Consider the following 17,346-nt stretch of genomic DNA (forward strand, 5'->3'; position numbering starts at 1 on the left):
CTGCAATTACCCCACTGTGTGGGGCTGCCCTTGAGGCTGATCCAGAGGCTGCAGCTAGTGCAAAAGACAGCAACTCATCTGCTCACTGGGGCAGCGTATTGCCATCATATTATGCTGCTGGTGAAAGAACTACACTGGTTCTCACTTAGCTATGAGGCTAAGTTCCAGGTGCTGCTGGTATAGAATACCTAATGGTCAGTCTCATGCAATATATATACACAGCTGATTGCTACACTCTGCAGGAATGTGCATCTTGAAGATAATAGTTCATCAGGAAGTCCATTTTTCAGAATATAGGAATCAGGTCTACACTTTTGAATTCTCTCTCATTATATATCAATCATGTCCTTATTGTCTTTTAGATGCCTGTTGAAGACTTTTGGGTTTTTTTTATAACAAGCCTTTTAAGGGGGGATATTTATCCCAGGTGGTATCTGGATTGGATTTGAAATTGTTTTTATATACGTAATTGTTTAATCATTGTTATACATGCAATTGTTTTCTGTATTCTTTTACTGTATTGTGAAACACTACTACTAACAAAAACAACCTCCAACTTCATATCTCAACAACCAACACAGGAGGAGACAAAGAAATATACTGCTGTTCAGACATAAATCTTAAAATGCAAATAGCACAGAACACTCCCACCTCTTCCCATTCAAGGCAGTAAAGCAAGAAAATCCTGCTGTTAAGGAGAAGTCAGCTCAAAAGAAAAATTAACCTGAATCAGCTCTTCCAGCTCTACTTAAAGTTGCTTTTAAAAAGAAAAACAACAAGCATTGTTAAATAAAATTAGCACTGAAAGGTACCAGTGGTATGCTGATGCTAACATCTTGCTGAAATGAACAAGATATAGACAGGTAAGCACTACTGACCCTTGCAGCCTGTGCCACTATTCTGCAGCCAAGTTTTATTCAAGGATCACTAAGCCAGCTCATGCCTCCACTGATGGACTGCATCTCTCACCATTCCTGACCACTGCCATGCTGGCTGGAACAGATGGGAGCTGCAGGTTCACCGACATCTGCAGGGCAATAGGTTGAGGAAGACTACTATAAGCTATTATACTAGACACAGGATTGGCTTGAAACTCACCTGCACGTTATTAAATGATGGGTGGGATTCAACAATTGAGTCCCATCTGCAGAAGCCCTGCACAAGGACCTCCATTTGTACAGGGGGTGGGGTTTCCCCCCTTCCTTGAAATTGGCTCATGGTGTGTGTGTGCCAGGAGAAATGCCAGAACAGCAAGCAGGTGGAAGGAACAGGGATCATATTCCATCTGGTAAGTGGAAATGCTTTCCCATACGGAATAATCGCCTTAGCACAACGCTGAATTCCTCCCTGGACTTTTTATTCTACTAGGTATTAGCTTCTGTGGAACAGCCATGGTAGTAGGTTGCCCAATGAGTTTAAACACAATGGGCATAGGATGGCGGGATGCCCAAGCCCTAAAGTTACGGTGCCCACTTATCTAAGCAGCAACATTTCTGAACAGCATAATCACAAACACCTGCTAAGAAGGAAGTCTGGTTGATTTCAATGGGACTCATGCATTGCAAGTGGTTCTTCAAAGCTCGTTTGATCCCAGCTTCCAGCAGCGTGTGTCACATGAGAAACAACATGGCTTCGAAGGGAATCATGTGGAGAGGCTTCAAGACAGGAAGAGGCATTAAAAGTCAGGCAATCTTTCTGGGAAGCCTGTTCAAAGAACTTTCAGCAAAAGGTAAACTATAGACCCCCCCCCCCAAAAAAAAAAAATGCTGCAGGAGTAAGGAAGGGCGGGCAATATTATGGCGTAAGACTCTTTTTCTTACTTAGTTCAGAACTAGAAGTAAATAGCCAGGCAGGTGTTTTTTCCAAATACTGCTCAAGTACCATTATGAGCTGTTTAAGGGCCAATAATGAGAACTTGATAGTTTAGCAGGTTCAGAGTGCTGGGTTGGAATTTGGGCTGGGTTTACACTTCCCCTAAAAGGTACAGATATATAACCCTGGGGATCTCTTCAATACTTGGTACTACTGCTGAATTTAGAGGTAGTGATTGTGGCAGCCCAAAGTACCTTTCACCAGCTTTAGCTAGCCAAACTCCTCTCTCAGATTTTGATCTTTTATTTAAGCACCGGTTCCTGTATACTTTAGGCAGAGCTGCTCTTGAAAACGGACTGAAGCCTTCAACTGGTTCAAAATGCAGTTGTTCATGTATTGATGAGTGTGAAAAGCCATCTCCCTAGTCTTCATTTGAATTAACTCCTTATTTCCTTTCAGTAAAAAACATTATTATTTGCAAAGGTATTTTTTTTAACCCAATTCTGACTAGTGTAATTTCCCCTTCCTCCACTACTGTGCTTTAGCTCTCTTTCTGAATCCCCCTTTCATAGCTTTTATGACACTTTTCAAATAATTTTAAGTCATCTTGAAAGCCGAAATTTAATTAGAAAAAGAAAAACCATGTAGGCTGCACTAGGCACATTTGGCTGCACAGGGTGGAGGAGAATAGTTCTTACATGCTCATCCCACTGTACATAGATCTTTATATTATTATTTTTTAGAACTCCCCAAAGAGTGTGTTACAGTGGTACCTTGGGTTACAGACGCTTCAGGTTACAGACTCCGCTAACCCATAAATAGTACCTCGGGTTAAGAACTTTGCTTCAGGATGAGAATAGAAATCGCACTGCGGCAGCGGGAGGCCCCATTTCTAGTTATGACCTGACCTCCAGAACAGATTATGGTTGTAAGTAGAGGTTCCACTGTACAAGGTAAGTCTAACAAAACACTTGAGCAGCAGAAAAAAATAATAACCAGCAAGATGTCCACACAACCACTTAAAACTGACAAAAAACCAAGCAACTCTTTTTGGGGATGAGTTGCTGAGGTTAACCAATACTGAAAACACTCAAATAGAGAACAGTCTTTGCACACGAAATGAATGGTTAGGGAGAGATTCAAGTGAATGTGTTTCAGGCACCACATGCAGAAACAAGTATGGTTTTTAATCCCACAATATTTTGTTTTTCTATTTATTTTATTGAATTTGTATAATGCCCTTTATCCAAAGATGTCAGGGCCATTCACAATATTGGAACATGCCACATACATGTGGCAGTAAGGACATATTATGTGCACAGGATCCACAGGTGTTGGATGTAAAGTGGCTTTTGGAATACTCTCCCTCTTATCTCCTCTCCCATGGTGTGATTTTAGCTTTCCAGTCGCAGAAGTAATTAAAATGCTACCTTCCTGAAGAATGGTCACCAAGAGAACCAATTTTGAAGCAAAAGACTCCAACGAAGTGTGGTCTTGGGAAAGAACTTCAGACCAGACTGTTCACATCCTACTACCCTATCATTTCTGCAACAAACACATGTGAAATGACAACAAGCTGCTCTTGGAACTTCCTGTTCCAACGAGCTCTGCTTTGAAAATAAGTTTTTTAAACCTTTCACTTCTCGATTCCGTATGCTGTTGGATGTGTTTTGATAGTACCGTAATCAACAACCCCCCTAAACCCCACCTGCACAATCTTTTTGCATGGGAAAGTTTTACTCAGACCCTTTGGTTAGGATCACATGCAGCAAGAGCACAGCTGCACTGCAGTGGCCTGGACTTCCAGGACGTCTGCTCCCATTATTCCACACAGAGTTCTAATTTAGTCCCACATCATAGACTTGGTATGTTTAGAAGAGCTCCACGTATGGGATCATTTGCATGAATGTGCTATTTATAAATCCTGTTTTACACATCGCTTTTGTTTTTAAATACAGGATGTCATACAAGGCTTTGTTTATGTGGACTAACTGGTACCAGGTGGAGAATAATTTCACCAGCCACGTTTACATACGCTCGTTAAAAACCCTCCATTCCCAGGCCAAGTTAACTGAGCTCCCACTAATCACCCTCACTGCTACAACAGGACCTATTCTTCCTTTTTGGAAATATGCAGCACATGTCCAAAGTTAGAATGTGTGTGTGTGTGTGTGTGTGTGTGTGTGTGTCTCCTATCAGGTCTTAAGGGCATGCATTTACACTATTAAATGCACACTTCTCTAAAGGAAAAAAACCCCCTCAGAAACAGGACCTTAGTTATTTTTTTAAAAGGGTGTTTGTGTGTGTGTGTGTAGGAGAAAATGTTCACCCAAATCTATAGGCATGCACCACTGCCAATTATTGCAGTGAATGCGCATTTTATAAGTGAAAATCAAACCTAACCTATTACAGTTTCAGTGCCCCAGTTCAGTTGTCAATCTTGCTGTTCTCTCAGATTCCATGCTGTTTCCTGTGAGGTTAAAAAGCACTTTCCAACTGATAAATAGGAGACCCTCTGTAATGGATCTACATCTATTTGGCTGAAACTGTTGCATACACAAAAACAAACACACAGACACACGATAGGTCAGGAGGGAAGACAACAACTACTCCCAAGAGATGCAGTGATGCATGGCCAGAATCATATAGGTGCAGTCTAGACAATACTACACTAGAAGAAGAGTTTGGACTTGATATCCTGCCTTTCACTCCCCTTAAGGAGTCTCAAAGCGGCTAACAATCTCCTTTCCCTTCCTCCCCACAACAAACAGTCTGTGAGGTGAGTGGGGCTGAGAGACTTCAGAGAAGTGTGACTAGCCCAAGGTCACCCAGCAGCTGCATGTGGAGGAGCGGGGAAGCGAGCCTGGTTCACCAGATTACGAGTCCACCACTCTTAACCACTACACCACGCTGGCTCTCTATCAGGCTAAATATTTGTTTATTGTGGAGCTCACATATTTCTAAGTTCCACTATGAAAATGAAGAATGCAAAAACCTAACATTTCACAGAGAATAGCTCAGGTCAAGGATGGAAACGTGAGGTTCTCCAGGTGCGTTTGGGTTCCAGCTCCCACCCGCCACAAGCCAAACATGGCCAAGGCAGAGATCATGCTAGTTGTTGTCGAAGTACCCCATCCTTGGTTCAGGATAACCACTGCTCAGTGGAGAAATAAAATGTTGCAATTCCCTCGCATGCAGTCCAATAGAAATACTGTGCCATGAGAATCTGCTGCATGTCTGAATCAGCTGTAAGGAAGTATCTTCTGCATTTCAGATAGGAATCAGACGTGCTCATTCAGTTCCTTGGTGGTCAACCTCACATGGAAGGGGAATTCATCGTTTCTGGTTTACTAAGGTGGCAAACTGGGAACATGGGCATTTTCTGTGAAATTGTGTAAAGAGTATGTAAAAATATGGTGTATATATAATACGGTGTAATAATAAATAGGGGATCTAGGTTATGCAATTTCTTGATTTACAGATACTCATTAAGAATCAATTAACTGCAGAATTACTCTTTCCTTAAACAAAGATTGCTTTAATGTTAAATACTTTTTTGTATATTACTCATTATCATACTCTGATCAACCTCCCTGCTCCTAGTTATTTGGATGAATTATTATGGTCATTACAAAGGAGGAGTGCAAGCAGCACATGATGGATGACTGATGTCACCAGTGTAATTATGACCAGCGGCTTCAAAAAAATAAAATAAAAAATTAACTAATGCTGCCTGGTTGCTCTCTGAGGTTACACAGAGGTAACTCATTATGTAAAGAGAAGTGTGAGAGGGGAACTGTAATTCCTATAATCTCTGCATATTTATCTTATGCAAGTATTAATCTCTTTAATGAAATTACTTCCTGCAGTCTAATACCAAACCATATAGTGGCCTTAGAAACCACACTAAGGCCGGAAGAGCCATAAGTCTCCTCTCTCCCCCCAAAAAGGAGAGCCTTTGTAAGCTACGCATTACATTATCTGGTTTACGCTGCTCAGCTAAACAATCGTTTGTTCAGTCTTAAAGGCAGGCTTTGCTCATCATCCTGCACAGTGCTGACATAGTCTAGGTTATTCTGGGCACAGCTGGAAAAGGCAAGACATGCTCTGAGGTATCAGTTACCTGAAAAGAGAGACGCAAATCAGAAAAGCATTCAGAGTGTATGTTTAATATAAAAATTGTGGGCCTGATCCAGACAACCCTGAAGAAAAGCAGTTACTAACTTCCCTTCATTTTCCGACACACTGTGGAAACCACAGTTTGCAAAACTTATCTATATGTGCATCTTCTCACTTATAATGAACAAGCCTAACATATTTGCAAGTGTTTTAAGCTACCTCTCAAGACAGCATTGCAGGTTGGGTCTTTCCTTTCTGTTTTAGAAATTAAAATTAAAACCTTTAGAGGCACAAGTTGTTATTTGCCACTTTTATTTGCCATTCATTCGCCCAATTTGCACATAATGCCATAGCTAAGTGTAAACACAAGGAGAAGGGGATGACAGAGGACTAGATGGTTGGACAGTGTTCTCGAAGCTACCAGCATGAATTTGACCAAATTGCGGGAGGCAGTGGAAGACAGGAGTGCCTGGCGTGCTCTGGTCCATGGGGTCACAAAGAGTCGGGTACAACTAAATGACTAAACAACAACAAAGTGTAAACAAGCAACTTTCTTTGGATGACAACCATCCTACCACAATCTTCCTTTCATCCTGTCAGATGAAAATATTGAATCTGGAACTCCAAAAAATAAAGAAATCACCTTCTCAGCTCCTTTGTCAGAATAATCATTTCCACTATTTCTAAAGTTCATGGTGCGAGGGGCATAATTCATGCGGCCAAAATGGCAGCATCAACCCACAAGGCAGCGAAATCTTCAGCCCTAGGGGAACTTTAAGGAGGAGAAAAACCTAAGGTGGACAAAACGGCCAAATAAGAACTCGGCAACCTCAATAAATTTAACCACCACAATCTCAATATCTGTGAAATACTGACTAAATGTTGGGCGAAGAAACCAAACCAAGCAGACTGGAATGGAGCTGGGATCCTAAGCAGGAAGTATTCTACCCTGCAACATATTGTTGCTGGTCCAACTTTAATATCAAAGGTATTAATAGGAATAAAGGGGAAATTGTTTTATGAGTTAGGTGTATACCCCACTCTTCCTCTGAGGAATTTAGATCAATTTCCACACAGTTCGAGAGTTATTCCGTCTGGGAACCTTTAGACTCAAGACTCTTTGAACAGCACACTGCACACTTTCTTATGTACCAACTTGTAATTCTTTCAGGCATCGGTCCTACACAAGGCCAATTCAGTACTGTTTCGAGGTCTGTTTGTTTGTTTTTACAACCAAGGGGTATATAAATGTTATGGAATAAATACATTTCATGACACTAGGTGAAGCACCTAGGATTATTTTTCAGAATCAAGGACTAAAGTTGAAGATACATAGTAGCTGATAGCAAAAACACATTTGTTCTCAAAATCTTGCTTCCTCATCTTTCCCCACTACCCTAACCAACAAGAAAAATGATATCATATGTGAGCAATAGACACTCCTAAAGACTTTGTGGGACTATGCTTCATCACTGAAACCTGGGCAACAAATTTAGACCTGTGATGTGAACCTTACTCTCACTGCTAGTTCTCTTAAAAATAAAATAAAATTAGTATTAAGAGATGCAGCAACCATAGTATGCACAATATTCAAATTAAGGCTTGAACACTGGTCTTTGTAGATATTCTTGCTATCATGCCTGGGACTTAAGCAGGAAACATTCCAGGCCACTAGGTACCCGTGGTTCTTATACATGGGGTGTTTAAGTCAAGCAATTTCCAGCCCTACAACATACTGGTGCTTAATTGTAGCAGTAGGGTGAACAGCTGTGAAATATTTTCCTAATCATGACCTTACACTAAAAATGCTTTGCTTTGTATTCGGGTTCTATGAAAGATCTGGTGCAGACAGCACTATCCTCTAGAAGTGGCACCTATAGACAGATCCTTATTGCCTGGTGGATAGTTTTAACAGTAACTTACAGAGAGTAACTGTCACCACCAGGAAAATGAGTTTCCAGAATATGTATCTGTCCACAGTAAGGCTATAAGAATATATGGAGTGGACTGCATTAGTTATTTTGCTTTCACCAGTTTGATTTGTAATGTCAGATTGTAATCAAAATTACAGGTTGCATTGCAAACCTCTTTGATCCTGCATTATTAATTTGGCTCAACCACAAATGAATTGATTTTGCACAACATTGATCCACAGATGACCTTTCAGTGTCCTCCCCTACTGTTTCATTAAGTGCAGAAATGTGTGACAGGATGTAGCCCATACTACTTCTATGTTAATTGTGGCTACAGCACAAAACATACTTACTTGCAGGGAGTCAAACTGATAAAAAAGTTTGTTTGTGAACCATAACAGAACCAGAACTTCTATAAAATGCTTTTTCCAACTTTACTCAGACCATAGCCTTAAAATAAAATCAGGTGACCGGTTTAAAATGAGTGATCAACTTTGTTTCAAGTGTTAAAAGTTAACAACAACAAACATCCACCAGCTTCCCAAGTAAAATGAAATTGTGAACATGTACAATTAAAGCCCGATAGCTATTTTATGCATTCCTCCCCCACAATTATACAAATGTTGCTTTTGCATAGGCTTCTATACTCTGCCCTCCTAAAAAGGTCGAAACGACCTTTTATGTTAAGGGTACAACTCACTTTAAATAAAAAAAACACGCTACAAATGGAACTATTTTCCCTGTTATTTTAATCTAAAAGCATCCTTTATAATATCTGTGGGTTATGTCTGATCTAGTGCTAATGAATTAGGTCACTTAAAAGTTGCTTTGCTCATGAAATGAAACACAACCAGTTACCAAACCTGTACTGGGGTGAACTGGAATAGCATACAAAGCAAGGTTACAGGTGTCAAAATAAATACAAATGTAACGTACATGTCAGTCACAGGCAAACTAGGTTCCCCGCTTGCTTACCTGTAAGCACAAATATTTCAAGGGCTGTAGACCGACATGTGGCATGTGCAACTTAAGCTTGTCATTCAACTTTAACCAACCCTTCCCCAACTATGTTTAGTGCTTCTTTGTTGAAAAATAATAGTCCTTAAAAAGTTGTTACCAAAGCCCACAAATGTAACCCAGTGCCAGCAGTATCAATGGGATTTGGATTTGCAATCTCCAACATGGAACTCAGTGGAAACAAAGAAGGTGAATCTCTTGCCTCCCTCCACTCCATTTCCTGCCACATATCTGCATAATCCAAGGGAACAAATTTTATCCTGCATGAGAGTGCTTAACTTCTTGTATTAGCAAGCATTCTAAACCACCAAACTCCAACTAACCCCAGGATTTCAGCACCTTTGTATTACATATTGTGCTATCATTGTTTTTTGTTGTTTTTGCAGCACTCAACATTACTTACAGAATTTATTTTCAAACGTGTGTTTTTTCCTACCAATAAAAGTAAGTGTGGAAAGGTGTAACTTTTTTTGGTGTACGAAGCAGTTTCTATTTTAACATTTATATCTCTCTGCAGAAGTCATTTTCTCTTCATCTTAAAGCTCTAAAACTGCCTCCCCCCAAAAAAAGAAAAGAACCTGCCTTTTTTACACATGTATTAATCCGGACAAATCAGCAAGATGAATATTTCTATACTCACTTATCATTAGGTGCATTTGTACAATAGGGTTGCATTTGGAGCTCCTCCACATTTTGTTGTGGCTCTGTACTCTTGGCCCAATATTTCTAAACAACCACTGCAAAAACTCTATGAAGCAAGAGCTTCTATAGGCAGCTTTCTGCTATATACACAGATCTAGCTACTGATAATGATGTATGCATATGAAGTTGTGCTGAGATGCTTCAGTAATTGCAGATTAACGATTACAAGAAAGCCAGGAATAAATTGGTCTGGAAAATATCACATGCTGTGCAGAAATACAAACCGTGCTGCGAATGCTCAAGACTGCAGCATACATAATGACTTATTGTGCATAGATGTTTTACGGTACTACTTCCTGAGGGGGCCCCCTATGCAATCCAAAACTTTCCTCTAGGGGTTCAACCTTTCACTGAAAGTTAAGTCTAACTGAAGCATCTTGCACACAAATATGGAAACATGTTTAACACATGCTGAATGTTAAAATTCAATGATACAACAGGTTCTCCCCCCGCCCCCCTTCCAAGCGTGCAATATTCAGATTTATTTCATGGGAAGGGATTTTTCATACCGCAAGAGTAGTCTCACCAAACAAAATCGTTTGCTTTCTGCTTTCCATTGTACATGAAAGGCATTAACTAGCAAAAAAAAAAACAGATTTCCTTTAAAGCTAGGAAAGAACTAAGACTGCAAAGAGGTAAATACTTTTCTTCAAACTTTGTATGTATTTGTGAAGGAAGTTGTAGAGGAAGATTTACAAAAAAAATAAAATAAAAAATCAAGGTTTGGGGGGAAGAGAAGAGAGGGAGACAGTCCTTTCCCCTTGTGGGTTAGCAAGAAACTGCGGTGGCTGTACTGGTGTTCCCAATTAAAGAAGGGGGAGGGAGGGAAAGAAGTTATACTTTACCGGTGCAGAAGTTCATAAGTGCTGATGAATTGCACACCGAAGCAAGGCAAGGCAACGCGTCTTCCATTCCTGCCACCTACGTTACGAGCCGCGAGCCAGTTCTGTCTACGTTCCCTGCTTGCTGCCTTTCCCAGAGTTTCACGGCAATCCCGAGTTTTCCAAATCAGACAACATACTTTAAATATTCTGAGGAAATCCTGCCAGTCCAGATGGCCCGCCACAAAAGCACTTATGCAGAGCACAAGCAAGAAGTCCCGACAATCAGCTTTGCTCCTTCCGAGCCCTGGAACTCTACTGAGCAAAAGAGCTTTCTGCGTTTGAGAGCGAGCGTGTGTGTGTGTTAGGGAGAGAGGCAGAAGGGGGTGGGATACATAAGGGGAGAGGGGGAAGAAAATCTGAGACTGCTGTAAGGAGTGGCTAAACCTCAGACGTCACAAATACACTAATAAAGGCACTTACTAGCACAGACACAACACAGTAATCTGTCTTGCAGCACAAAGTAGGAATTAAAGAGCTCACTAAGGGCTAAAAGTTTGCTTTTTCTTCTTTCTTTTTTTAAAAAAGTTGGTGATTAAGCAGGCTATATGATTTATTATTATTATTATTATTATTATTAACAACAACAAGCATGCTGAGTTGACTAGGACACAACAGTGTCAACATAATACAGATCCATCTTTTGTTTAAAGCAACTGAAACAAGAGATTTCATTCGGAGCCCTGAATCTTAAGCTCCTTTTTTTCCTTCACATCAGGCTGAATTGCTGCCACAATTTGCACAGGCAGCTTAACAGATCTCTACCCGTGTGAGCCATCCTGGACCCTGTGATTATCATCGGAAGCTCTTCTTCATCTGCCTCTTCCACAAGAAGGGCGGAAACGTGAGAACGGACCCCTTTCGTGGTGGCTCTCTGCTTGTGGAATGCTCTCCCCATGGAGGCTCACCTGACACCTTTGCTATATATCTTTAGGCGCCAAGCTAAAACATCCCTCCTTTCCCAGACCTTTGGCTAATTTAACAAACTGTAGCCAATGGGGGGGGGTATTGTTTTTGTTCGGTACTATGGTATGTATTTTTGTGTTTCTATACTGTAAGCCACCTATGATCCTCAGATGAAGGGCGGTATAAATTTGTTTTAATGTTGTTGTTGGCGGCATCCTTCTGTCTCAAGAGACAATGCAGTGCATCTCCAGAGCTGAAATTAAACTGCTGGGAGAATCAGAGAGCCTGCTGCGGCTGCAGAGATCGGTAACTCGTTAAGGTTGCCTCCCGCATGGCTTTTGCTGTGTTATCAACACAGAAGTGATGTCTCCGGGGTGCAAGCATGGGCAGTGTGTATGCCCAGATGACAAGACCCCACTTTCAGCATCACTGATGTGGTCCAAAATAAAGCAGAACAATACATTTTCCACCAGCTTGGCTGCAAAGGTTGCCAGAAAGAGGTATAACATGATGCCATCCAACCGTCTTAGGGAGTCCACTCTGGATTTGCATAGGGTTTACTACTTAGCCTTTTCTTTTCCCAAAGATGTCCCGCAGAGCAGCGGGTAAGATGTTAAATAAACAAATGAACAAATAACCCAGCGTTCCTGCAGCAACAAAATAAGGAGATGGGCGATTTGGCCCCTTCATTTCTTGGGTATTTTTACTCCTTAGGGTAGGGTAGGGTAGTGATAAAGCAGGATATCAGATCCAAACTCTTCTTCTTCTTCCATTACGGTCAGAGAACTCATAATTTGATTTATAAAATATATAGTTCTACAATTAGTCACTTCAGGGAAAGACACAAATAAAGGGGCTATATTTTATTTTTACTTTTAAAAATGAGAAATAAAGGTATGCCAAGGGAGAGCTGTACTTCCTATGAATACACCTAGAAAATAAAAAATAAATAGACACTAGTGGTTTGAAATCAAGTTAAGTCAATGTTGATAAAAAAATATTATCTCATGCTTTCTAAGAGCATGACTTGGGGCTTAAACGCTTGAAGTGGCACCTCTTCTGGCCCACTAGCAAGTGAAGCTTTTGGGCTTCGGGCAGGGGTTTCTTAGTAGTGGTCCCCCAGCTATGCCTTTTTCCTATTTTGCATCCTTATTGACTAGCATTAGCTACAGTCTCCTTTCTTTGTGCAAGGGTATTGCCAGCCAGGGGTACTGCAGCTGTTGCTGCTGATATAATTATGGTTTTAGTGTTTTAATATTTAGGGATGTTTATGATTATAGCATACCATGCACGTGTCCCAGAAAAAAACAGGACATCCAGGTTTTTGCCCTGGCGAGAGCACAGTGGTCATTTTGATGGCCGTGATCTCACACGGAACCCCAAAACATGTGTTTTTGGATGCTGTAAGAGCACAGCCCCCAAAAAGCACATCTTTGGGGCACCATGATCTCACACGGGTCACTTAACCCATACAGGAGCACTTATGGGAAGAAGTACATCACCATTTTGGGAATCAACATGTTGAAGGGTATGGTATAGTTGAATTGTAGTTTGCATATAGCTGTGGCATTTGCTATGTAGCTACTACTACAAGCCATCCTGGGACCATTACTGATGAAAGGCAGCCAACAGATCCAACAAATAAGTGATAAAAGAAGATCCACGTAGAAAGATCAATGTACGTAGCAAACAAGCTGCACCTAGGCGGACTTGCTCACACACATAAACAGAATTATCCAACACAGTCAGTTTGAAAAGGCATTAAGTCTGTGGTTTTACATCTAGTGTGGTTGGACAGAACACTGCAAATGGCTGGAAGAGACCCAAGTTGGAATTCCTGCTTAACCATGAAGAAGCACATTGGGCAAACTTTGGTCGATTTCACTCTCTCAATCCGGCCAACCTCACGCAACCATTGTAAGGATGACATGGGATTTCCCCATGTACAAATGCATCAAGGAAGAAAGAGAAGATGCAAATAAGGCTGAATGATACATCTACAGCTGCAGCGTTTTAATTTAGAAGGAGGGGGCAACACATGCACAAACAAGAATTTGCACCGAGTTGGAGACGCATAGTAACTTCCAACAATTTGGGGGGGGGGGAGAGGGAGAGATGCAGGTTTCTCAAGATTATCATTTCATTAAGTGTGTGAGAGAACTCATATTACAACTGCACTACAGTCCATTTAATATGATCATGCTTTTGTCTGACTTGCAAAATTGAGCAGAGCCAGAAGAAAGTTAATGAATGCAACATGTGTTCACTCTTTTGGTAGCCGTGCCTAAAGCCAACTGGCAGAACGATCACAGCAAGATAAATGTCAAAACAAAGCAATCTTACTGTGTGGAGAACTCTCCACCCCCAACATCTCTTAAATATGTTAAAAGAAATTTACATCTCTCCAAGCGCTTAGCCATCAAAATGCAAGATTTTAATACAAAGAAAAAGGAACCCTAGAAAAGAACTAGCACAATGTTTACTGGCTAACAAAGATACACGTATTTTTTTATTCATAAATGGATGTGTAGCATATAATACAGTAGTGAATTAGTGCATTACTGCAGCACTGTTCTCTCACACTTAATATAACTATGCATTTAAACAAGCCCTCAGTTGTCATCACATTTCAGTGCACTTATTTACTCACTCCAACAGAGCTTACTGGGAATCACTGAATTCTAGAGAGGCAAAATCAGGTTAAACTGGCATTACAGTTAATTACTAATGTTTTACAAGACAGCGATTGTCAGAAAGATAGAGTAAATAAAATGCTTATACTACACTACATGCAACAACAAGAAATGTGCTACACAGTTAGAAATACTAAATGGTCATGTTCCACAGTAAATATCAATTGTCACCTGTGGAAGCAGATAATAACTTTTCCAGTTTTCAAGACTCCCATTGTTCTAGGTGCATTTTGAGACAGGGAATTTCATTAGCACGAGCAGTTTCTGAGCTCTGGGCGCAGTACTGTGCCTATGATTTCACATTAAAACTGCAGAGTGGAAGGAAAGGAAGACCTTTTTTCTGCCTCCCCACTTCCAGCTACTCTCTGAAGACTGGAGAAGAGACCTCTATTAAGAATATTAGGGGGTGGGCAGGGGAAGGACTAGAACATAATATTTTAGCTGCAGTTAAATGATTTTCAGCTTTGTACAGTGGATGCTTGGGTTGTGAACGTGATCTGTGTGGGATGCATGTTTGCAACCCGCAGCGTCCACAACCCACAGTGGCGCGTCTGCGCACACGCGGGTTGCGATTCAGCGCTTCTGCACATGCACGACTGCCGAAACCCAGAAGTAACCCGTCCCGGTACTTCCGGGTTTCGGCAGTCCGCAACCCAAAAAAACACAACCTGAAGTGTCTGTAACCCAAGGTATGACTGTATTCTTGTTATAAAAAAGCATACCTAGACATTCCATTGTTGAGCCCATAACCTAGGTTTAAGGTGCCATTTTGCTCCTAGTTTTCATGTCTCTAACCTTCCAGAATTTCTTTTGGGAAGCTACAAGAAGCAACAGTAGGGAAGGCCCCTACTGTGCATATAGCCTCCTACTCCTCAAGTCTTGGTCCAACACTTTATCCTTGAAATTCCAATGGCACTCCCTTCACCGATAAATTACAAGTTCAAATGTGGGCAAGTTTTGTGCACTCTGTGGCTGTCCAACGCTGTCTCCTTCGTAGGTGTGTGTGTGTGTGCATGCACTTGTGTGTGTTTGTGTGTGTGAATGAGTAAACCACAAATATATCTGCTTAAAGTAATGAACCTTATTCACATCTTTTCTGCCTCTCTTTGCCCCACCCTCCAGGGTATATATTGGCTTGCAATCCTCCCCCCCCCCAGCAGTTAGGTTTATTGCAGGATGCGTAAACAAAATAGCTCTACCAAACCATTTCCTTTAGATAAGTTTAAATGTTCCTGTTTATGGAGGTATGAGGCATACACCCACGCCAAAACAAACCACTATCTCCCATAACTCATAAATGTAACTGTTCTATCTGAACCCCTACAGCAACAAAACTTATTCCCCCACTATGTTTCCATGAGGTTCTTTTCTTGTCTTTGCAAGCATTTTATGACAAGGAGTTGAGTAAATGGATTTAATGTCAACTAATTTAATGACAGAGGCGAGGATTTCTTAATATTTGAGAGTATTGATTTAGTATGATGCTTTTGCATTTGCATTTTCAGGAGGAGGCGAAAATTCAGATCTGAAAAATAAAATAAAAATCAAAGAATGATTTTTAACTTTTTTTAAAGGAGCGGGTTTATGAACCGACTATTCAGTGCAATTTTGTATAAGAAATGCACAGCCAGCTTGTAATTACACTGTGTGCATTATCTTTAATACTAATGTACTTTTTCTAACAGAATATTGCCATTGTTCTGATGAGGTTAATTGAACTTTCTGTAGACTATTTTGCCCCCTCATGATTTACTTCATCTTTCTTAGACAGAGGAAATGTGCTTTGATTCATGAGCAACTGGAAGTGCTACATAGAAATATTTATACTTAGGTGGCTGCTGTTGATAGTTTGATAAAGTCAAAATTCTGAGGGGTTATGATGGAATTTTGAGTGAAGATAGACAATATTTCTTCCTGAATGACACTTGCATCACATCCCATATTGTTGGGCATCTTAATTTAACTGCACTGCTGCCTCTGGTCAAAAGGAGTTTGAAAGGTTTCGGAACAATACCCCAAAACCGCCCCTTTAACAAGAGGCAAAATTGGGATGTGTCTGAGGTGCCGCAGCAAAGGAAAGTCACCCTAAAGCTGGTAAATTTATTTTACCACCTGACACAGAAAAATCCCACAGGTGCCTCCTGGGAGTAAAAATTTGACAATAAGCTATTCTTTATTACTATTTATTAAATTTCTGCACTGCCCTTCACCCAAGGAAAACAGGACGGTTTACAATTAAAAAAAACTAAAAATACATAACATAGTAAAAAATAAACAATAACCCTCCCCATGATAACTAACCATTTGCTACCTTTTCATGGCACCCAAAACCACCTCCCTCACACAATAGCTATGGGACTTTGGCAAAAAGGGTGAGAGTTAAAAGAGAAGGTTCTCCACAGTGTGTCTGTTGTGGGACTGTGTTGCCCTCTGGGAATTCTTTTCCACAAGAATCTTGCTTTAAAAGAGCTTCAAAGTCCCAAGTAATGCACTTAAATCAGCCTATGCTTTTCAGTTCAGAAATGGCCCTGCCTCAGGCTTCAGTCATATATGATTAAATTTATTTTGTTCAAGGTATATATTTAAAATGTCGGGAGCGGGGGCTCATAATACAATTTAAAACGTAATAACCATTCTAGGAGAGCAGCACAAAAATATAGGCAACAAAATTCAAAATCAATAAAACGGAAAAAGTGGAAAAAGTCAAACTGCAGGGATTGTTTACAAATATGAATGTTTAGCATGCCAGAGAGAATGAAAACATTGTAAGCTGGTGCATATAAGATGGTTAAATAGATGCTGGGTGGCTGTGATGCCTTGAGCGTTTTATCTATGTCTTTTGGTTTCTTTGTGAACTTGCCCTAGACTTTCTTCCTTTCTGTGAACTAGCTATCAGTAACCCCAACATACAGCCTGTATGCTCTGCAGCTTCTAAGCTGAACTTCATGAATATTCTTCTGAGAAATTGCAACCTCCATTTTACAGCCTGGAGTCTTAAAAACTTACTCACTTAATTACTTACTTATTTGCAATGTCTAGTAGCGTGGTAGTGGCTGCATCTTGTCCAAATATATATTTGATTTCTTTTATTTGCATCAGCATCTGTTTCCTGATGCAGAATACTAATGCATGGCCCAAACTAATTATAATGAGGAACTACCTCCTGTGGTATAGCTTTCTTAGAGCTGTTAAAGACTTTCTGGGGAAAATTCAGTGTTAGAAACTGAGATATGAAAGCTAAGAGCTAAATGGCACCTTAAACCTAGGTTATGGCCACAACAAGAGAATGTCTAGGCACACTTT

General features: G+C 40.6%; 1 protein-coding gene across 8 annotated transcripts in view; it reads right to left on the minus strand.

Moving 5' to 3' along the window:
* The window catches only part of EML4 (EMAP like 4), a 155,642-nt gene that overhangs the window by 78,081 nt on the left and 60,215 nt on the right, over positions 1-17,346 (minus strand). For 2 of the 8 annotated variants that reach the window (XM_083432990.1, XM_083432985.1), the window contains exon 1: positions 10,409-10,764. The exons of 4 other annotated variants lie outside the window; for them this stretch is intronic. In XM_083432990.1, the coding sequence (XP_083289116.1) occupies positions 10,409-10,475 (67 nt within the window). In that variant the 5' untranslated portion in view covers positions 10,476-10,764. Of the gene's footprint in view, positions 1-10,408; positions 10,807-17,346 lie in introns of those variants that run through there. 2 more of the 8 variants (XM_083432986.1, XM_083432989.1) reach the window with 2 other exon arrangements.

This window comes from Podarcis tiliguerta (assembly GCF_965153285.1).
Source record: "Podarcis tiliguerta genome assembly, chromosome: 3".
NCBI lineage: Eukaryota > Metazoa > Chordata > Lepidosauria > Squamata > Lacertidae > Podarcis > Podarcis tiliguerta.